This window comes from Falco rusticolus, chromosome 3 (assembly GCF_015220075.1).
Source record: "Falco rusticolus isolate bFalRus1 chromosome 3, bFalRus1.pri, whole genome shotgun sequence".
Lineage (NCBI taxonomy): Eukaryota > Metazoa > Chordata > Aves > Falconiformes > Falconidae > Falco > Falco rusticolus.
The window spans coordinates 54,652,561-54,674,536 of record NC_051189.1 but is presented as its reverse complement, the minus strand read 5'-3'; the positions used below and the strand labels follow the sequence as shown (position 1 = coordinate 54,674,536).

Sequence of the window (21,976 nt, the reverse complement as noted above, 5' to 3'; positions counted from 1 at the left end):
ACTTTTGCCCCCTTTACTAAAAGCTTCCTTCAAAAGACAGAAATAAAACAATCTATTCCCTTAATAAAGCAAGCTGGCATTTAACTTTATTTTTCCTTGGGAACCACAGTACAACAAGTGAAACGCAGAAGAAAAATGGTTGTGTACATTCCAGCAAAAGGAATGCAAGTGTTTCACCACTTTTCCCTTTTCTGCTTTGGCCGCCTCATCTTTCCTTTTTAGATATTTGAGAGCTGAGACTAAAACAAGTAATTTTAGAAAACAAGGGCAAACTCACACAATAACAGGAGGTTGTGCAAGTACATTTTAAGATATTATGCTCTTTAGCCAAGCGGGTGACTAACCAGGAGTAGGCTTCTCATCCACAGCAACGCAGAGGTGTATCTGTGAACCCACTTTATTTAGTGTTGCAATTGACCAGGATCACGCACAACTACCTGGGAAACTAAAACATGCTAACAGTAAATTCATATTAGAATGGGGAAGGGGTGAGGAGCAGCAGCAGGGCAATTCCACTTTAAACCACTCTTAAATCCTTTCTCAGCACCCTACAGTAATGTGGGCACAGGCATTCCTGTATTTGCCACTGCGTACAAAGCACAGGCATTCTTGCTGCCCACAGCGCAGGTCAGGGCTCTGATCATCTTTCTACATCCTTTGGTCCACACTGCTGCACCCTGCCCTTCAACTGTTCAAACACAGACAGACCCACAAGCAGAAACTGGAAACAACCCATGTCAGGAAGTCTTCCTCATGCTATGTGGCTCATGATCAAAACCGAGGAATTTCTTTGACGGGATAAAGGGCAGAATTTATTTTTAAGGGAATTATATTACAAAGGGAAACCAGATTAATTGTTAGAAATAAATAAACCCACATTCTGAAGGCAAAAATATATTTGCTGTGCAAAAGTCCTGTCTACACACTGAGTGTGATCCTTCTATGACAAATTACATTCACAAGGTTCTTTTAAGAATGACAACTTCCACTTGGGCAGCTACTTCCAAATAGAGGACTAGTCTGCAAATTCACACACCAAAAAGGGATGCTAATTAAATAAAAGGACTTTATGGCATTTTAGCCATTGTTGAATACTCTGAATCTAGTAACTTCCACTGACAACTCATTTTCCAAGATATTTTCAAGATTAATAAAAGTAGTTAGGAGATCACCAGGTTATAAGCAATTCAGAAAAGAAATAATTGTCTTTACTGTTGCAAAATGACCCCAACATCATTAAACACTTGTTGGAAGGCAGCATGTGCACATCGCATACTATTAGTTGTTCAGCTCAAGCTCCCAGATTCATCTCATAAAACTGACAGCACTCAGGGAAATGTGGGCACTGGGTTTGAATTTTAACATGAGTATTTAAATGCTGCACATAAAGTTTACAGACCTGTTTGTTTTAAAATAAGGGTAGTGTCTGACTCTGCTTTAAGTACAATGTTGAAGGAAAGAAAAGGGAGGGGAGGGAATTCTCAAGACTTATTATTCAGAAACACTTGCACTTTACAGGAATTCAGCAATACACACACACGTAGGCACATATGCACCCCTTGTGCACAAAAGCCTAAAGAATCGCTCAACTTAAACCTTCATACTTAAAGACCAGTTATTAAAATTAGAATCATTTTAAGACTAATAAATGTTTTGCTTCTCCTTCTGCATTTGCAGATATAAACTCTACAGGGACAGAAGTCAGTCAAGCTTATTCCCTTCTGCTGCAACTTTAGAATACATGCTCTAGCCAACTGGCACATTTGTTTTTAGGTCAACACTTAAGTGGGACCCTCTGGGACCTAGGTTCGAGTTTAGCCTACAACAGCTTTGTGAAATGAGTTCTGGCAGCCTCAGCCCCTCTCAATGAATGCATTTCCACAGTGATCCGCTGCCATGAAGAGATGTCACCACCAAAATAATGATATTTAAAAGAGAAAACAACATTTTGATGCTTTTTGAATAATAGCTTTTGTTACAACAAGTATCTTCCATGGAGAGCTAACCAAACCTTAAATAGTTACTTAAACTGAGGATAAGCTGCCTTATTTGAGCTGCTCTTTTGAAAGACTAGAACAAAACATATTTTATAAATGCAATGTGCATTCATCTATACTTTCTCCTTAACCTCCTGTTCAAAGTTCATGGTCACATAAAGACTTAAAGGCAAATGTCATTCATGTCCCACATTTCTTTCCCCCTTAATATCTGCAACAATCACAGCCACAATTCCCTCAACAAAGATTGTCTTCATAGTAAGATTACTTCTCCCAATATCTGCAAATGCCACTGTTATTTCCAGAGGCTTCCCTGCTCTATTTCAGAGGCTGCCATGCACCACCTGCATCTTTTCAATACCCATCAGCAACAATACACACATCAGCTCTACCTGCAGATACAACTGAAAATTATCTAATACGGAAAGGATACTTTTTGGGAAAAAAAATAAATTCAGGCTATTAAGAAACTTTAAAAAAAAAAAGAAGAATAGGAAGAACAGTTGTCTTCTGTTACTGATTATGTTAACATTGTTTATAAATGGAAATTAAAAGAAGCATGATTTTCTCATTACTATGTTCCCTGGCAGGTGGTTCTCTCATTCCCTTCTTCCTCCTCCTCATAAGAGATGTTATTGCTGTAACTTGGTCTAGTAAAATTGCAACTTTGGGGAAAATGAAAAATTGCATTGGCTTAAAAGTGTTGGAGGCAATAAAGCCATGGACTTCAATTAATTTCAAGTATGGGAGCGGTTTAAGGCCAACCAGCAGAAATTCTATTCTGCCCATGTAAAAATGAGGTTTCACCACATTTACTTTTTATAACCCATATAAAAGTCAAGTAAAAGTAATGAATATCTAAAAGTCATCTCAGTGGACTGGCAAAGACTATCAGTATTCTTGAAACTCATCTTATGTATTTTTGCCTATGCTACAAGGATCCATAGCTAATCACAACTAAAACATCAAACTACCAAGAAAACAGCCTCCTTTCCAATCCATTTCACTGCCTTGCAGTAGACCTCCTTCCAAGACACTTCTGCATGGAAAAGTGCTGGCAAAAGAAAGGAAAACTTAGATCATGTGGTTATAATTATTACCAGGCAAGGAATATTTCTTCAGCTCAGTGGTAAAGTAAAATTCTGTCGCTCTCTGCTCCCAATAGTGTCCATCGCAAAACAACTGCCTCATTAAATCTCTGCAGTAAGATTAATATGCCGTAGCTGCACTACATTTATAACTTGGTACTCTATAAAAAGCACATTTAATGGTTAGAGCCAGAGCTTAGATACAAAGTATTACTATAAAAACTTCTGGCAGTGTGTACACAGTGTGGGCCTTCTGTACTGCTTGCTCTATCAGAAGGTTTTTTGTCTTTAGTATCAGCACTGCATTCTTTCTATAGAGAAAAACAAAATATTAAATCTTGCCTAGAAACAGAGAACAACACAAGACATGATGGGAAATAAATAACTAGCAAGACAACTTAACCATTGAGAATTATTTTAAGAAAAAAAATCCAGAAAAGCAACCATTTCTTGTCATATTGATCTCCAGTTTTGCAGTCCTCTATTTTTCAACTTCATGTTTCCATACTGGTATAAGTTTGTTTTTTTCAAGTTTGCAGATAGCTAAACAAAGACATATGTACATTCAGAAGAGTTTGAGAAATTTCCCATAAAAAAAGCAGAGAACTCTTACTTTTATTTCCTCTTTCCAAACATTATAGTTTATGCGCAAAGCCACTAGAACCTACAAAATGCACTAAACACCAAACACAAATCCACAGGACACACACATAAAAGAAATACAAAGTCTTCTAGCTGAAGAAAAAATTAACTGCATTCTTCACCTTTACAAGAGGAGTAACTCCAACTGTTCTCAGACAAATTATCTACACTTATTCAGAGATGACTAGCCTTCTAGGAATATCCTTAAGGAGTCAGCCCTTACTCCAAAAGGTAACCTCAGCTGAATGAATGAGGCTATTCAGATTAGTCAGTTCTGCTCTTCAGATAAAATCCTGTGGATTCAGTACCAAACACAGAAATGAAGCATTTCTTGCATTCTTAGAACCATATTCAAGAATAAAAGAGCCCTTGTTGTTATTGGGAATTAATAATTATTTCTCCATGATTATTAACAATACATATCACTGTGATCCTGACGCAAACAGCAGCTTTGTCCACCCGGTCTCACTGACTTAAAATTAAGGAGCCCTTAAGTAATCCTGACTGGTAAGAAATTATACAAACAATCCTAAAATAAATTACCCTTTTCCACATATTTTACAAGTATGAAAATAGTTTAAGTGGAATGAATATTCAAGTTTATCTGAATATATATATTAAAGTAGGGTTTTATGGGGGGGATGTAGAAAAGGATTATTAAAAAAGAAAAAAAAAAAGGAAAAAAACAAGAAAATCATGCTGGACTTCAGAAGCATCTCACTTTCAGTTGGCTGACTTACAAAAGGCAGAATTTCTGATTCTCAGGAACTGAAATGTGAGGGGAGAGGAATGTTATTTTCCATTGCAAGCCCCAAGAATGCATTCTAAGCTGAGAGTGCAGGCTTTGCAAAAACACCCCAATATAAAAATCCCTCACACTGTTGTCAAACGGTAAGCAAGCACTAATGAAGGAATTCAGCATTACCAGTCTGTGCGGCTGTGTGTCCCACACCTGCCTGCTGGTCCTCTGTTTCATTTTCTTCTACTGTCAGAAAAAGGTAAACAAAACAAAAACAAAACAAAAAAAGATGTTAGGTAGGTAGCTGAAGTGTTTCAAGCATCTTTACACCAGCTTCAGTTCTGAAAGCCAGTAATGCTTGTACAACACGGGCAAGAAAAGCTGCACTGCAAAGTGCAAAAGTGTAGACCAGACCAAAACAGAATATGTTGCTCTATGGAAGCCACAAATCTGAGGACAGAGTGACCAAATCATTTTCATGGCTTAAAAAACAAATCAAATTTCCTCTGGGATATTTGTCTTCAATGCACTCTACTGTATTTGATTATGGAACTAAATGAGAATAATTCTGGGGTTTAAGATTCTACTTGCTCCACACAGATATGAGAAAGCCTTCTCCTGGCAGATGGGAGATGTGTGTGTGCTAATTCATACATAAGCTTTAAAAAAATAATAATAATCCTATATTCAGTAGCAAACATCTCAGCAGTGCAGACAGCCTTGCAAAGGAGAACTAACCCCATGCTGTTTAACTGTATACACCATGCCAGCATCTTTCCCTTGCCTCACAGCTTTCCAGAGCAGTAGAACTAAAAACAATACAATTCTTGTCAGATTCACTATTCAAAACTTGTTGGATGAGAGTGAACCTAGCAAGAGCCATTCTGCTGCTACTTTGAAAAATTAAGAGTGCGCTGTTCTCATATGCTCTGATACAATGCCTAAGTAAGATTGACTCTCCCAAAGTAAAAGGGAAGAGCTAAAAGGCAGAACCATTTCCCTTTTATTCTCCCAAAGACTGATTTCTTTGAGCTAGAGAACAGCAGAGACAATTAAAATAAATAAATAAATAAATAAAATTCATTCTCTTTCCACAAGGAAAAAAGCTGAAAAGGGAAAGACTGCACTTCTGCAGCATTTCCACTCCCAAGAACTCAGATCTCAAAAAATAATCATGCAACTAAGTTAAAATCCAAAGATTTGGGGTATTTTTCCTGGTTCTTGGGACAACAGAGTGCAACACTTAGGGTCACATGTAAATCTAGACATATATTCAAAAGAAGAGATACATATACACACTGCACAGGTACCTCTTTTCCTCCTCCGCCAACCCCAAGGCTTCATACAACTGGTTGTTTCTAGAATCTGAGTTTCTAGAAAAAAAACACCAGTTTTCATAAGGACACTCTTAGGACACCAGACACTTGAAACACAGTGCATATATTAGAAAGAGTCAAGTACAATCTCTGGAGGACTCTAAACAATCTCTATTTTTGTCCCAGAGCTGTGGCTAGTAAACACACTCTTCTCATCAACAGCGATCTGATAAAGTTTCCCCAGCCCTAGAGTAAGTCAAGTATTTAACAAAATATGATTTTGAGCTGACTGTTTCAGTTGAACTTTTATTTTGCAGCCATAAAGTTACCAGTACTTAGCTGTGATAATACTGTATGATTTTCTTTATTATGCTGAAGCAGCTATCCCAGCAGTCCTCACAGCTAAAGGAAACTGGTCAGACAAAGAAAGCAATGGGAAAAGCTCACAAAAAGCTGAGTTTTGGGGAACGTGTGGTCAAACACAAAGTAAGCTAAATAAAAAGATTTTTCACTAGGGCAGCACAGATCAGTAAGCTAGTTAATAAAGGAAGAAAAATAATGAATACAACAAGCATACAGTTTAAAAAAAAAAAAAAAAAAAGCTACTGCTATTTGTGATCCCCTCAAAGCCCCCAGTGAAACCTCTGCAGCAGCCCAACCTGACCCTGTTTATGCCCACCATCAGCTGTTGATCTATTTCCAAAAAACATTCTCAAGAACAAGCTGTAAAACTGAAAAATTAGCCCACTGTTCCATACCTCAAGAGGAAACTCACCTTGGTCATCAGTACCTACTAATGAATGTTATTATAGGTTGCGTGCACACCTGTTATCTACCAGTGAAATCCTCAACCATGAAACGTGTCACAACTTGGTCCAGAAAGGCAGCTTGAAAAGTCTACCACTTTTAAAGTTTCAAGATGGAACTGAAGTGGCCAAATGTTAACTTTTCAAGAACTGATTCCCAAGTGCAAAACTTTGAAATAAAGCAGCTACCTGCTAAGAAGTAAACAAGATCTGCTCATCTGAAGCAGATTTGCACTTATAATTGTATTCAAACCAAAATGCAAGAGCTCATCTTTTCAGCTGTTCTGTACTGTATGTCTACTGCCACCAACTGCAGCACCAGAATCTCTCACTGCTAGTGAGAAGTGACTGCACACTGAGCTCTGCACTGCTGACTGAGAGGTATACCAACCATTTTTCAGTCTTAAAATGGAAAACAGAAACACGGATACTGCCTAACAAATTGTTTTCAGGTATGCGATTTTGTAATGTGAAAACATGACAGTGTATGCCTTGTGAAACCAAATGTTTAAAACTTCCCTGCTACTTAGGGATCTGAAAATTCTGTGAAAGCTGACGTCTGCTTTCAAGAAAGGCTGACTGCTATGTCTTTATTACAGTAAAAAAAGGAAACAACTATCAGAGCAGGTAACTTTGTGGTTAGCACCTTTCTAAACCATTGTTCAAGCCCTTTAAGGATTCTCAGTCACAACAGAACCAAGTAGGTCACAACAGGCCATGGCACAAAGACTTGCTAATAATATTCAGCTAGACTGACATATTTGTCAGGAAAATTAAACCACATTCAGGGGGAAATATGTTTAAACGATAAAGAAAACTACCCCACAAACCCCACTGAATTAGGGAAATCTTAGCATTAGCACAAACCATCTACAAACTAACATCTAATTTTCCTTTGCACCTAGTTAGATCATTCCTCCAGCTAGCATGGGTATTTGTTAAATCAAGTAAAATACAGCTGGTAGCATCAGATAAGCTCTCGATTAGCACTTTATGCCTTTCCACAACGAGACTGAAATCTTCAGTGCTATTTCAGCTCTCCGACCACTGTTAAACTCACCTGACTATGAAAGGTAGTGTGACATGCAGCCAACATGAACTTCCCTTAAACATTAACTATACCATTCTCTTTCAGGAGAGGAAGGGAACTTTAAACAGAAACTATATAGAGACATGCTTTAAATTTTGCTAACCAAAAACATTTCTCTAGCATTGGCATGAAATGTAACTTAAAAAAAAGCCACAAGGATGACAGGCAGACAAAACAGTAGCATGTAGGCATATTCATTTAAATGTCAATACTACCAATACTCTAGGACTGTAAGTGCACACAGGGATGTCATCATCATTACAGTGTATCCCACATTCTAGCATAAGGTAAGAAAAATTCTGGATAAAGTCATAGAATACTAATAAAGGAGAGGCCTCAGGAAACCAGAACAATATCTTATGAATCCAGACTATGAATAAGTGATGTTACTGCTGAACAGCACTTCTAAACAGATTTAAAAGAATGTTGTCATGCAAGCAACAATATTCATTGTTCCTACAATTATTTGTTTATGACCACAAGTCACCTGTTTTTTTAGCTGTAAAAACATTTCTCAATTGACTTATCTGTTCCTTAAAACAAAACAAAAAAAAGCAGCAAGTCCCTACTACATACTTTCTCAGTGCAGGAACCCCAGGAACCCCAAATAATAAAATTTCAAAAAAGACCCAATCACCACAACAACTGTGGCACAACTCTTGAGAGCAATTAAAAAAAAAAAAAATTAAAAATCCCAGTAAGGGAAAACAGAATTCCAGCATGTCAATTCTATCTCCCATTATAAAAGCTTGTGGGTTGGACAGATACCAGTTTTTAAAATTTTACTGCAAATATTTATCTCTAAACTGAAGTTGTATCTATGTAAAAGGTTAGGAGATTTCAGCTTTAGTACACCCAGTGTCCACCTCAGTTCAGAGCACCTCTCATGCTTTGGCTGCCGAGTGTCAACATTAAGACCAATTATTGCTTTTTAAAGTAAAAACAAAAAACAAACCAACAACAACAAAATAAACAAATCAAGTAGTATCATCAAGCACAGCCAATAAGGAACACGTGTGGGAATTCTGATACAGAGGTCCTAAAAATAGAATTAATCTCCTGACTGCTCTACAGCAACACCTGCTGATCAATGAGGATTTCACCCCTTTTGCTTAGGGTCTCTTCATGGGACGCATGGTTAGCCCATAAAGGAAGGAGATTATTTTATAAAGTTAGTACAAAGTATACACAGATTTTCTAGCTTGCAGAATCTCATTCATATTCTACTGACTAACCAGGATTCCCCTTCACTGAAAAGTTAATCTGTAGATTTAGTACCCTAAGGAAGTGCACAAGTCACTTCTGGTTGATGCCTGGGAAAAACCTGGTATGGAAAAGAAATGGATAAAATTAGAAATGAAAAAAGGACATTTTCACTGAAAGGAAAGCTTCTTGGAAAACTCTGGCTAAGATTTATGGCTTCTGAGCTATTATAAAGCATAATAAAATAAAAGCAAAAGATAATTGAAAAAAGTCTATTTTCTTCTGGTCTAGGTGGGTTAATAAATTTTAAAAAAGAAAAAGAAAAAAAAAACTGCCCCAAATGCCTGAGCCTCTTTTCAGCTTGTTAAACAAAGCCGGAGAAGCCACATATCCCAAAATAAACTATAAAAATAGATTGCTATTGATTTATCCCTTCCTAAAACATATTCCTTGAGAGATTTGAAAATAAACCTAATATAGCAACTAAGACTGTCAGGATAAGAAGTTTAGAATATATATATTTTAGCTTGCTCTTTGCATTTCCTATAATTCAATACTTAATCTATAAATTCCATTAGCATATGATTAGTAATTCAATTTAAAGCCATCTTTGCACAAAAGCCTTTTTCTTGGGATGGTAACTTTGCCAAGTGCATCTTCAATCTACATGTTTGAATAATTTCTGCAGACAAGTAATAGAGACACCAGCTGTATTAACATAATCAATACACAATTTACCGAGTTACCCAGACAGAACAGAAATAAAATGCATGTGCCATTATTTCAGTACCTACAAATGACTATAATTTCTGGAAGTAGCTCTCTACTTTTCTTCTTGTTCCTCCTCATGGCCACATAAAAGCCAAGAGGACATTCATACTGCCACCATCTACAGGTAGATATTAAGGGTGATTAAATAGATTAATCACATAGCAGAAGGCAAATTTAAGAGCCAGTTACAGGAGGTGCTGAGTATCCTCTAACTCTATTAAAGTCAATGGATTTGAAGATGTTTGGCACTTTGCAATAACCTGCTGTGGAAATACATCTCCATAAGGATTCAGTCAGGATACAAAACTGAAATTAAAGAAGTCACAGAGTGATATTAAATGCAGGATCACATGTTACTGCATCACCTGCCAGGGCTACACCTTCCTGTGCTTTATTCTCTCCCCTAGGTACCACTGGTGCTCTAAGACTCACCTTTTCAACTCTTCTGTCCAACACATGTAAGAGCAGGATTTCACACCTGGCTACGCCACATCTAAGCAGCAATGCAGTGGGCAACTCCTGGAAGTCAGCAAGTATTTCAGGCTGCTTCATAACATCCTTTAAGATAACTGGCATTCATAAAAGTTCAGAACTATGAAGAAAGTTTTGCTTTCTGAACAGCTTCACCTAGTTTACATGTCTATTTGCTGCAAGCCAGAAACATGACTACCATTCTGAATCCCAAATGCATATATATGCACCCAATGACTTTAGTGTGAGAACAGTCAGAAAAAGAAATGCATTTGCATATTAACATTTCAAATATCTACATTCCAGAACTTTATTGAAAATTTAGTTCTGTGTGTAGCCATAAGTGTACAAAAATCCAATTAATCATCTGCATGAATACTCATATTTCTGACTTCTTTTCCTTTGTACTCTGACATACCCTTTTCCTATTTCTACCCCATCAGCATTGCAAGAGTATTCTCTTCACATTAGAAAATATTATGTTTCTTAAAAGATTCTTATTATATAAAGCACTTTTCTTCTTGCATTTGTTTTTTCAGAAGACAAAGCCCCTTATAGCATTCATATTTATCACTCCTCTCTTTAGTCTTTCCCAACACTAAGCTTGGGGTTTTTTTCCCCTACTGTTCTCCTTGCAGAAAGACTGAGTTGTTCACAATTAGACTGCAGTGGTTGGAAAATATTATTTTTATGTTAAAATATTTTCCTAAGCAGCATATAAGCATAAAAGTAATAAATATACTTAAGTGGAAAGAAATTTTGCTTAAGAAATCGTTTGGATGTTCTTCCAACTCTTGATCTTAAGAATGAAAGTATCCAAAAGTGACAACCTAAAGGTGTCTAGTTTTACATAACACTGCGTGCAGAAAAGGCAGAAGATGTTCCTTCCTGCAGCAGAGGAAGAATTCTACAGAAACCCCAAAGCTGGGCTGTGGGTGGGTGTGTGTATATCTTTTTCTGGATAGCTGAGGTAGCAGATTAATCAATCCTGCCCAGAATGTTAACTTTGCTTCCCTAATAATGCATCTTTTAACAAGGTTAAGCCACATCTACATATACTCGTATGTTTATTCTGTAAAGTAAACTAATAATGGTATGATATATTTTAAAAAGTACTTTTCTCCAAAGAATCTTAAGGCTTTTTATAAAACTCAAGTAAATTCCAGACATCCTTAAGACTTTCTACCATGTAATGTAACAGATTACAATGGATCTCTGAACAAGAGGGAAACTGTCTGTGAGTCAATTCTTAATACCAGGGTCAGGACTTTCAGCTGTCATGCCTGTCTTAAACTGAATACTCCAGCTCCATTCCTGCAATATGACTGCAGGCATCCAGTCCATTTTGAGGAAAGTCAGAAGTTAGTAGGCTAAGATAAATTTTAAGCCTAATTAACCAAACCCAGTACTTAACATGCATGCTTTCAGAGGGATTTGTCTTTAGTACCTGAGTAACTGATTCTATGTATCATCTAAACTTTCTTATTCGCTGAAAGTGACATAACCAAGAATTTGTGGTACTCCTACAGACCTGTATTTTCAGCTGTGCTTAGAAAACAGGAAATTCATTAAAGAGTGTGTACAAGAACCTAAACTCAGCACGAGAGCACAATTTGAATCAAACATGCATGGATCACAGAACCTCAAAGTAACCAACATTACACAAGTCTGAGGACAGGTGATATAAGGAAGGGCTATGAGGACCTACAGTTAAGGTTACTCTAGATGATCACTGCCTTTGAAAGTTAAGTCATTTATCTATATGCCTAAAATGAGGCACTTAAATTGAGGAGCTTGGGCTGTCTGACACCATTCCAACACCACAAGAAAACACAGCTGCACTCTTTAGCTCTATTACCTGAAGACATACATTTATCAGAGTAAAAAAACCCACCTCCTTTCAATTGAGATTATCCCTGATTTATCAGAGTTCTCCACCTATTGTGTATGAAGGTTTTATAAGTTTCTTTTTGATCCCTCAAACTCTCTGCTCTGTTCTAGATGACTTTCTGTCATGCAGAACAGCACTCTGGTCTATATCCACAAAGGAGCTTAGAAGCCCAAAACTAGTGAGAGGATGCTGCATCTAAATGGCCACAAGTTCTGTTTAGACACCACTCAGGTCAGGCAGTACCTATGGTTTTATCATCCAGGCTTTCTCAGTGCTGTGCAGCTCAATGCTGAAGTCAAAACAAAGCCTCACTGCAGCTGGCTAGTAGAAGATTAAATATTGTCCTGCCCGCTCTGGCTTTGGATGCAACCTTACATGTTGGTTCTTCAGAGTTTGCATACCCTTCCCTTGTTGCTACAAGAGGCTGGCAGAAAATGTGTGGGTTGAAATACCTCTTCCTGTCCCCCCCTTGCCCACGCCCACTGGTTAGATCACTCACCCAGGATGTGGGTGGCACCAACTCAACTTTCTTCTCTACCAGAAGGATTTGTACTCACATCATGAGCTTCCTAACAAAGAGCACTCACCCTCAGACTTGGGGTGTACTCGTTCATTGCTGTTGAAGCTGCCATACGGCGTCTATAATATTCACTGAACTAGAAACAAGAAGAACTAGCACAATACCTTATCCTTGTGGTGAGGGCACCCACATGGGAAGTGGGACACACCAATTCCCATTCTAGTTTTAGTGAAGTAATTAATCAGCTGTAATATTGCAGTGAGCACTTGGCAGACCAGGACCCAGGTCTCCTCTTTCTCCATTGGTACTCAAGCCATTAAGTTGTGAGTCTTGTGTATGAGTGCTGTTGCTCACACTCCTGTCCAACAAATACATAATTACATTTTTGATAAGGGAAACACCACTGACAAAAATAAAGAGGCAACTCACACTCATAGCACAATATGCTGCTGTGTAATGACTGATGTACTCCCTGTGAGATACAAACGCTCCTAGACAAAGCACAGAGCAGAACCTCTGCCTCTTGCATCCCAGCAGAGCAAATAACTTTCCCTCTTCAGTAAAAGGGAGAAGAAAAGCACCAGCACAACCCCTCAATTCCTTTTAACATGGGAGGAAAGGAACCTGCCCCCTATCTCCAAAGAGCTGGATCAGGTAAGTGACTGCTATGAGATACCCTATTGCACTAAGAAAGACACCTGCATCTAGAACAGGGGAGGAACTAAGACACACTATTATTTTCAAGTTTTTCCTACTGTCTCCTTAAGGTAGCTTCTACTCATCAACATTCATAAATCCTTAACCTATCTATGAATTATATAAACAGTCCAAGCACCTGGTGTAAGCTGACTAGTCCAGTAGGCAAGTAACCACCTGTAAACTAAGCACTGCAGTATTAGAGTCTTGCAGCATGCAAGCCCTTTTTGGGGCCTAGTCTTAGAGCCTTCTGACTTTTCTTCTGACTTGATTTGCATTTATATCTGGCGAGCAAGTCAACAGATTCACCAGAAATTGCAAACCAAATCTTTTCCTATGCCCCAGCTCTTTATAAGCCTTGCAATGCAACCTCTTCCCAGTGGTTGCACACACAGACCAATAGCAATCCATTTCCTTCTCCCATCTTCAGAGTGAAAACATTACATCAGGCATAGATCTTGACATCCTGTTGTCCTGGAACCAGTGAATCAGAAAGTTCCTTCCTTGCAATTGTATTCTTTGGAGGTGGAAAATAATTAACTTCCCCACCCCCTCCTCCTTCCTACTGCCACTATCAAAGTTAGAAATCCACTTGATTCTGTCTGGAAAAAAAAAAACCCAGCCACCATAATTCAGTGCCAGAGAAAGTTTTGTTGATCAAAGCATAGCCTAGTCTTCCCAAGGACACTGCCTTACTACATCACATCATCCAGTCCAGCAGCACAGCAGGTATTTTATTTTTGTTTTTAAAGTTCCTTTCAAGGAGTTAATGGGTCAATAATGGAAGCTGACCTTGATAAGTTACCAAAAGAAGCGAACAAAAAAAACCCCAAACCCCCCAAACTCTAAAAACATTGATTATCAAGGAATTCACTGTTTGAAATATATTTTTCTGGCAAAACACAACCTAATAATAGTAAGGGCACAACAAGTTTCAGGGACTGTATGCAAAAGCCACCTACTGTGGAGTTAACCAGGACATTTAGACTTAAAAGTGCTCTAGCTTTTCCACACTTGTGTGTGACACTAAGTGTCTGCATGAGGAACTAGGAGAGAGATTTTGCACTTCCTGTCAGGTAAGGACAAAATTCCTGTTCCAGGTTATTGCCTTGCATAACAGAATAAGCTCTCCAAAAATGGGATTTGGGAAGGAGGGAAAACACTGATGTCCTCCCTATTAACATCCCATCCATTTGTCCTGAGGGCAAAAAAGTGTTCTGCTCCAGCCAAGAGGCTGTTTAACAAATTATTAGTATGTCCAGATTTGTAAGAAGTCTAACTAGTTACTGATATTATATTTTTAAAGAACCATAATATGCCCCTATCACATTAAAAAAGAAGAAAGGGGCCGGGGGGACGTCACTATACCAACAGATACATAAATTACTTTAAGAAATCTTGAAGGACAAGAAATTCTAACCTTAGAAAGAAAAACTGCACCTAACTGCATCTATATTTACAAGTGAAAGTATTGGATTAATCACTTACTCAAAAAACACCCCTCTGTCTTGCTCCCATGATAAAAAAGAGCAGGAAAAAAACCACAATGAAAATACCTTCACCCAAAATCTACAATTTCACTGGGCATTAATTATGCAGAATTGGCAAGTAACAACCCTACAACCCTTTTGAGTACACATTATATGGATTCAACTGTACATAGAAAAGTTGCACTATAGTATGCACAGCATCAGTCTAGCTAAAGGAAAATCAAAAAGGCTCAAATGTGCACATACCAGAAGAACACGGATAACGTAGACTAAATCCTGGAAGAGGAGGAAATAAAATCCTCTACCCCTTTTTCTCAATAATTATGCAGTGTAGAGGTGAAAAAAGTGTTTGAAACTAAAGGAATGTGAAGTGAGAAAAAACCCCCAACATGACCATTGTTAACCAGTATTGTAAATACAGAGGACAAAGGCTCCGGTATAAAAATCCATTGGAAGAGGGCAATTTTGTGCAGTCTTAGTAATGTGTGCACAGAATAACATAAAGCAGATATTTTTGCAAAGTAGGAGGGCTGAATGAAGATGTTAATTATAACATGTTGTAATAAGGATACCCCCAAGATCAGCCCTATCTTTTTTGCTACAGCATAGTCCCTAGGCATATGGCTAACTACTCCTTGATCATTATCCTGGCTAAAACTAAAGCTACTGAAGTTTAGGAGACTCACATCTAACAGAATTTCTTTCATCTCTAATAATTGCTAAACTAGCATAATTACCCATATTTGAGGAGAAATAGAACCCAAGTTGTCTAAAATTAAAGTTAAAACAACAACAAACCTCACCACCTCTTTTGGTTTTTGCATATTCATCTTTTGTCAGAATCCTATGCCAAGTGTTGCGTTACGATTTAAAAGCTTCTCTTCTGCTATCTGACTTTTGTAAAGAGAGCAACTGAAAAACTTTAATGCTTTGTAGTAACACAGTGCAAAATGTATTTGAAAGCAGATGTACATTTGCACAGCACTAAATAAAACAGCCCCAATTCTTTGTAGATCTTTGTGTTGTCCCTTCAAGGAAAAATATATGTAAGTACATTTATATGCCACGGTTCTAATTTAGGTGAAATAGCGCATTTTCCCCACCCCCAGCTGAGACCGTTTTTGAGCTCAGGTAGCCCTACAGAAACCAGTGGAAACGGTAAAACACAGCTGGGAAAAGATGCTAAGAGGTCTGTCTTAAGGTATCAGCATTCATACTATATTTTAATCAATCTAGAAAAAACATCTCCAAATACCTTATTTTCAGTGTTTTACACAGAAAAAATACTGAATCCATATGGTCTACATAAAACATTAACAGTTTTCCTAGTTCCCTTCCTCATGTATAATTATTCAAGAGGAAGATCTTTTTTCCAAAATGCGCAAGTTTCAAAACACTGAATCGTATTTCAGAACAAAGAAATGACAGCTATTAAACCAGTTGTAAATTAGACTGAATGAATTACAGAGCAACATAAAGCCTTTCAAGACATCTTAGATCATGGTGGATAACGTTATACTACAGATGTTACGATAAGTGCCTCCATACTGACAGCTTCCCTTGTTATACAAGTTAACAACAACTCGGGAAAACAAAATCAAACCAAACCAAACACACATTTCTAAGCCTCTTGATATTATCTTTGTCACAAGATTTCACCTTCATGAACCAGCAGTACAACCAGTAGCTGTTTAGATGCAGCTGTTTAGATGTTCACTCCTAATAGTACCTGCTCCTAAGTAGCCGGTGATGGCCAGTATAACTCATGCTGGCCCCAGAAACAACTGGGTAGCATTACTGTAATCCTACAGCTAATCAAGACCACCAATACCACTACATATAGCCAGAGTCAATGAATATTACTAAAGGTTAGGGATGGTTTTGTTGTTACAGATTTTTTTTAATGTATAAAGGAGCTGGGTATGATTTGGCAAGTCAAAAAGAGAAGACTATAAATAGCCTGCATTATAAAAAGATGCTAATCTTAAGTCGTCTTTGTAATTTGTTTTTTTCATGTACTCTTTTATGTTCAATATCTTAATTTTTGCCCTTTTTTGGATAGCCAAATAGAAGCCAGCAATTCACTCATGCATCAAACAGATGTTTTTGCTTTTCAGGCCAAATGGAATCTTACGAATTTTTTGTTCCCTCCCTATAAAACAATGATGCCAAAATAACACAGTTCCTGAAAACAGCCCGTTCAGAAAAAGTTCTTTGGACTGGTAATACTGAAACTTTAAGTAAAGTTCACAGAAATCATGCCAATACTAATTGCTGTTTTTGTTTATGCTGGATTGATTATAGTCTAATCAGCAGACAATCTAATGACTTTCAAATCTAGTCCATGCAATTTAGAAGCTGAGGAGGGTTGGGGCTGAGAATAAACATTCAAAGAGTTGACAGATACACAGAAATGTAAAGGCTACTGTTTGAAGGGGATCCCAAAGTCAAATTATCTCTGAACTATTTTGCTGCTATTCAGTAAGATTCTTGTTTTAATCCACTACTGTTCTACCTTCCTTGGTACTATACAGCACAACCTGCACCTCTATACGAGAAACATCCTTTTGCTTCTAATTTATGATGAGAAAACAAGTCACAATAAAACACGGCACATTTACTCAGTCCACCAACACTCTGCATCAATTGAGTTGCAGTTGTAAATTCAGTCAGGGTAAAAGGAGTACCTAGGCTTCCTCAAAAAGAGGGGACAACTTTAAGAGACATTCCAGGCTTGCCAAAATGTTTCAAGATACGAGCCTTCTTTAAGCAGAACACAGATATACGTAAAATGCATTTTTTTTTTCCTTCTCATCTTTCTAGGAACTGACATTCACCAGTAATTTTGTTTCTGCTGTCAAATGTGGGATACAAAATTGCAATGAGTAAAAATTTACTTTGAAGTAATAAAATATTTAAATATTTTTTCAAAAATAAATCACTTTCAGGTATCAGCGCTTCTACTGAATGTATGAGGCTGTTCAAGTTTCCTTGCGATGGCTTATCTAACACCTACAATTCCAGTGATTTTTCATGGGTGGCTTTAGCCTAATGAATACTACCTGGCTCTAGCTTACAGAAACCTGGGTTTAACATTTAGTAGGACTCCACTTTCACTCAGGTTTGTGTAAAGAATACCTTGTTTCCTTTGCAAGTGACTATATTTGTGTAACTTTGTTTCTAAGCAAAGTTTCTCATCTAAAGCCGGTAGTAAGGGCAAAAGAAAAACCTCAAGCCCTCCCAAAAGTAAAACCCCATAAACCAGAGAGGGGAAGGAGGGGGGAGGCAGTCAGTAACCTAAGTGTGATATCTACAAAGCATGCCAAGTCACAGGAAAAAAAGTTTGCCATTCAAATGGTCAAGTTAAACAAGATACAAGCAAGCTGCTTTCTCATCACAGGGTATCTCCAGCATGGTTTTACTTAGGGAATGGGCACTGCCCTTAGGAGTTTAAGGAGTCACACCAATTGCCCTTCTTCAGTACTCTTCATTTGCACAGCGGCTCGTTTGGGGCTTATACACCAGTATAGGATCACTGACTTATCTTCCCCCACCTGCTTTTCTCCCACTATCCTCCCTCCCTCACCAAATGCATTAGGTGATTTTGATCAGGTCAGTGATACCCAATAGATTTTTTTTAATTTTTCCCCAGAAACTAGACAAGGAAATGGGATAAATTAATCAGCAGAATGAAATATAGGTCAAGACTGGTGAGTTTGATGCAACTGATCCTTCCCCTGCCTAAAAGAACACAGCAGTTGAACAGTTTTTCAGAAAGTTAAATAATTTACTCTCCTTTTGAGACTTTTTTTGTACCACAACCATGTAGTATATTTCTAACAGACAACGATTTTCATGGAAAATTATTACAATCTTATTTTTCCTTGGAAAGATTTCTTCATTATTCTTAAATTGTAAGGGGCTTATCTAATGTTAGTTATGCCTTTTTTTCTTTCCTAGGTCCAAATCTGAGATACGATCCTCACCAAGAGGAGGTGAGGACAGTCAGACCAAAGTTGGCAAGAAACCAAATGGGATGGGGGTGGGGGGTGGGGTGGGGGTGTGTGGGGTGTGTGTGAAGAGAGCAAGAAAAAGAAATAGAATAAACAGAAACCAGGGTAATTCAAAAAAGCATATTTTCAAGAAACAGCAGAAATTTAGTCATTAGCAAGTTCTTAACATCCACCATTTCAGATGAAGGTTAGTTTCATGCATTCAATATAAAAAACTCAATAGTCATTTTGTTTTAATGTATTTACCTGCCTTGTATCAGTATTCCCCTAAGATATAAGTTTCAAATTAAGTTATCAAAAGTGACAGACATATCAAAAATATCTCTTATATCTTCCCCCCAGAAAGGGTTGCTAAGTACATGACAAATTGGAAATGTGATGTGTAACTCCATATTTTATTTAGATGTAAGACAGCACTCATGAGTTTAAATAACTCATTTGCATACATTGAAAGAACAGCTTTTTAGAGGAACTATTTAAAATACTGTTTATTTTTAAACTGCAGAACTATATTTTGTACTGACTGAATCAGTAATACTTAAGAAATAAGGAATTTAAATAAACACTGCATTGGAGGTACAGTTTGAATTCTCCTTGCAACACTAACTATAGCTTTTGTTTGTTCACTAAAAATGAAGATGTTATAATTGATGGGCAGACTTATCAATGAATTTAAATGCTACGTCTATGCAAGCGTCTTTCGACTTCTCAGATGAATCGCATTATTGGCCCTTTCAGAAATCTTGCAAGTGGACTGCTTTCAGAATACTATTAACCCACTCAAAAATTGACACGATTGAAGAAAAATAAAACAGGGAAAATGAAAATGAAAAAGATACTTGAGCAAAGGCCACCAAGAACGATAACCTACTCCCCAAAGGTAATTACTGCAGCAATAATTACAGATGATGATTGATTTACTGCCTGTTTTTAATTTTAAAACAGTAAATAAGACACTGTAAAGAAATCTCTATCACCTCTATCCTGAATATTCAAGTGGTTTTCTCAAGTCTGTAGTTATTGTCAGCAATTCCAAGCTACTCCATCTGAATTGTACAATGTTGCTATTTTCTCATTTTAGGGACTCTCAGGCTACTAGTACGTAAGGAAGGCAAAGCCCATACCTCCACATAAAATGGAAGCTGTATCTTTTGTTTTAAATTAAGTGTGATGTTTACAGGAAGGTATTTGAAACAAACCTCCTTTCTGTAAGGCAGCTAACAAATAGCCATGAGCAACACACATCCAGTGTCTAACAGGAGAACAATTCCTCTATCTGCCAATTAAATCTGAACGTTTATTCCTTTGCACTTTAAATACCTGGAGGTCTGAGACTACCCTTCAGTTAAAGTTTCCCAGAATCTTTTTGCAAATATGGCTAATCGGTCGCTCTCCTACTGCCTCTCAAACTCTTAGACGCACGTAAATAAATCCTCCCTGGGAAGCTCGGAATGTAAGTGTGCACCCAAGCAACAGAACTTTCATTGTGGTATCATTTTTAAAAGGTAAGGGAAGAGCGGCTCGTTTGTTCTTCCCAAGATGCCAAACAAAAGCACTACTGAACCACACAAACTTCGGTAAACTAGACACAGACGGCAGCAGCAGGTAAAGCAGTAAATTCAAGGCAGCCTTTATTCCATTGTAAAATATCTGGAGAGCTTAAAAAAAAAAAAAAAAAGAAAGAAAAAGAAAAATTAAAAGAAAAGAAAAAAAGAATTAAAGCCTGGTCTAAAGCTCACTGAAGTCAACAGGAAGATTTTTGAAAAGGGAACTCCTGGAAAGAGTTGTTTCAAGCGAAGGGAGCGCAGTTTTTCTGCCAGGTCCTCCTGCAGAAGTCCATAAAAGCAGACCCCGCTCCCGCTTTCTAACTATGAAACTGCGCTGGTTTCTAGGCACTTAACTCCTGGTGCACGCCAGCCCAGCCGAGAAGAAAACAAGGCCTGCCGGCCGGCCGCCGCGCCGCGGCTGGATCGCCTGCGGGCCGGGGGCTGGGGGCTGCCGGACCCGCTCCCTGCGCCGGCACCCCCAGGCCGCACGGGCCGCCCGCGGCGCCGCAGGCCTCTCTCCCTCGCCGCCCCTCCCGCCCCCACCCCCAGAAAGTAGACAACTTATAGATGTTCTGACCTGACGCAACCCAGGCTTTATTCAACTTCACTGCAATGTACAGACCAGCCCGGGAGGAGCGCGCCCGTCCAGAGCGAGATGTTTATTTGAGGTGACAGCCACCCCCAGCCGCCTTCCCCGCTCGCCAGCGGGGCCGAAGCCCCTGCCCGCCTGGCCACCGAGGCCAGCGGCTCCCGACGCCTCGGGGGGGCGGCCGGCGGCTCCCGGTTCCCGAGGCGGGGACGGGGACGGGCGGCCGACGGCTGCCCGCTCCTCGGGGGGCGCGCGAGGCGCGGGCGGGCGACACCGCGCGCCGCGGCGGGCTGAGGGGCCCGGCGGGGGGCGGCCGCGCAGGGCGGGGGGGGGAGGAGGAAGAGGAGGAGGAGGAGGGGGCGCCCGGGCCGGGACGCCGCCGGCCCCGCCGCGGCCGCACAAGCTGCCCTTTGTCCTCCTGCGGGCCCGGGGCTTTCCCCCCGCCTCCTCCGGGGGTCCGGGACGAGTCGCTGCGACTCGGGGGCTGCGGGGCGCGCTCCCTCCGCGGCTGCCCTCAGTACCGCGGCCCCGCCGCACGGACACGGTGCTCGGGCGCTCCCGCGCGCGCTTATCTACTGCACGCGCGCACCCCCCGCCGCCGCCGCCCCCCGCACATGCCCCCGCGGCGGCGAGGGGCCGCTCCACGTGACAGCCGGCGCCACATTCCTGCACAGCCCCAACTCCGGCCCCGCGCGGGGAACTTCGGCCCGCCCCACCCCCACCCGCCGCCCCGCGCGCGCCCCGCAACTTCTCTCGTCCGCCGCGGCCGCCGGCACGGGACCGTCGCCGGGAACCGGGGGGGGGGGGCGGGTTGGGGTGGGAGCGGGGGGGGCAGCGGGGAGCACGCAACTTTTTTTTATTTATGACATATTTAAAAAGCGGCGCTGCTGGCGGGCGGCTGCGGCGCCGCTGCCCGCGGCCGCGGAGGCAGGCAGGGAGGGCGGGCGGGAGGCGGGCCGGGCCGCGGGGCTGCCGCAGCGGGCTGTCACCGCGGCCCCGGCGGCAACTTTTCCGGCGCGGCGGCGAGTTTGGGTAACGCCGGCCGCTTCGGGTCGGGGTCTCTGCCGCCCTCCCCCACCCCCACCCGCTTCGTTTTGGGGTCGTTAG

General features: G+C 40.0%; 1 protein-coding gene across 11 annotated transcripts in view; it reads right to left on the bottom strand.

The window, feature by feature from the left end:
• Positions 1 to 21,976, bottom strand: part of ZNF521 (zinc finger protein 521) — a 232,363-nt gene that overhangs the window by 208,910 nt on the left and 1,477 nt on the right. For 3 of the 11 annotated variants that reach the window (XR_005103008.1, XM_037379244.1, XM_037379247.1), the window contains exons 3-4: positions 5,777 to 5,839; positions 4,653 to 4,712 (exon numbers count right to left, since the gene is read on the bottom strand). The exons of 3 other annotated variants lie outside the window; for them this stretch is intronic. Coding sequence is in view for 5 of the 8 variants with exons in the window: in XM_037379244.1 (XP_037235141.1) it covers positions 4,653 to 4,712; positions 5,777 to 5,839 (123 nt within the window). In the remaining 3 variants the exon portion in view is untranslated. Of the gene's footprint in view, positions 1 to 4,652; positions 4,713 to 5,776; positions 5,840 to 20,857; positions 21,104 to 21,976 lie in introns of those variants that run through there. 5 more of the 11 variants (XM_037379245.1, XM_037379248.1, XM_037379249.1 and 2 more) reach the window with 4 other exon arrangements.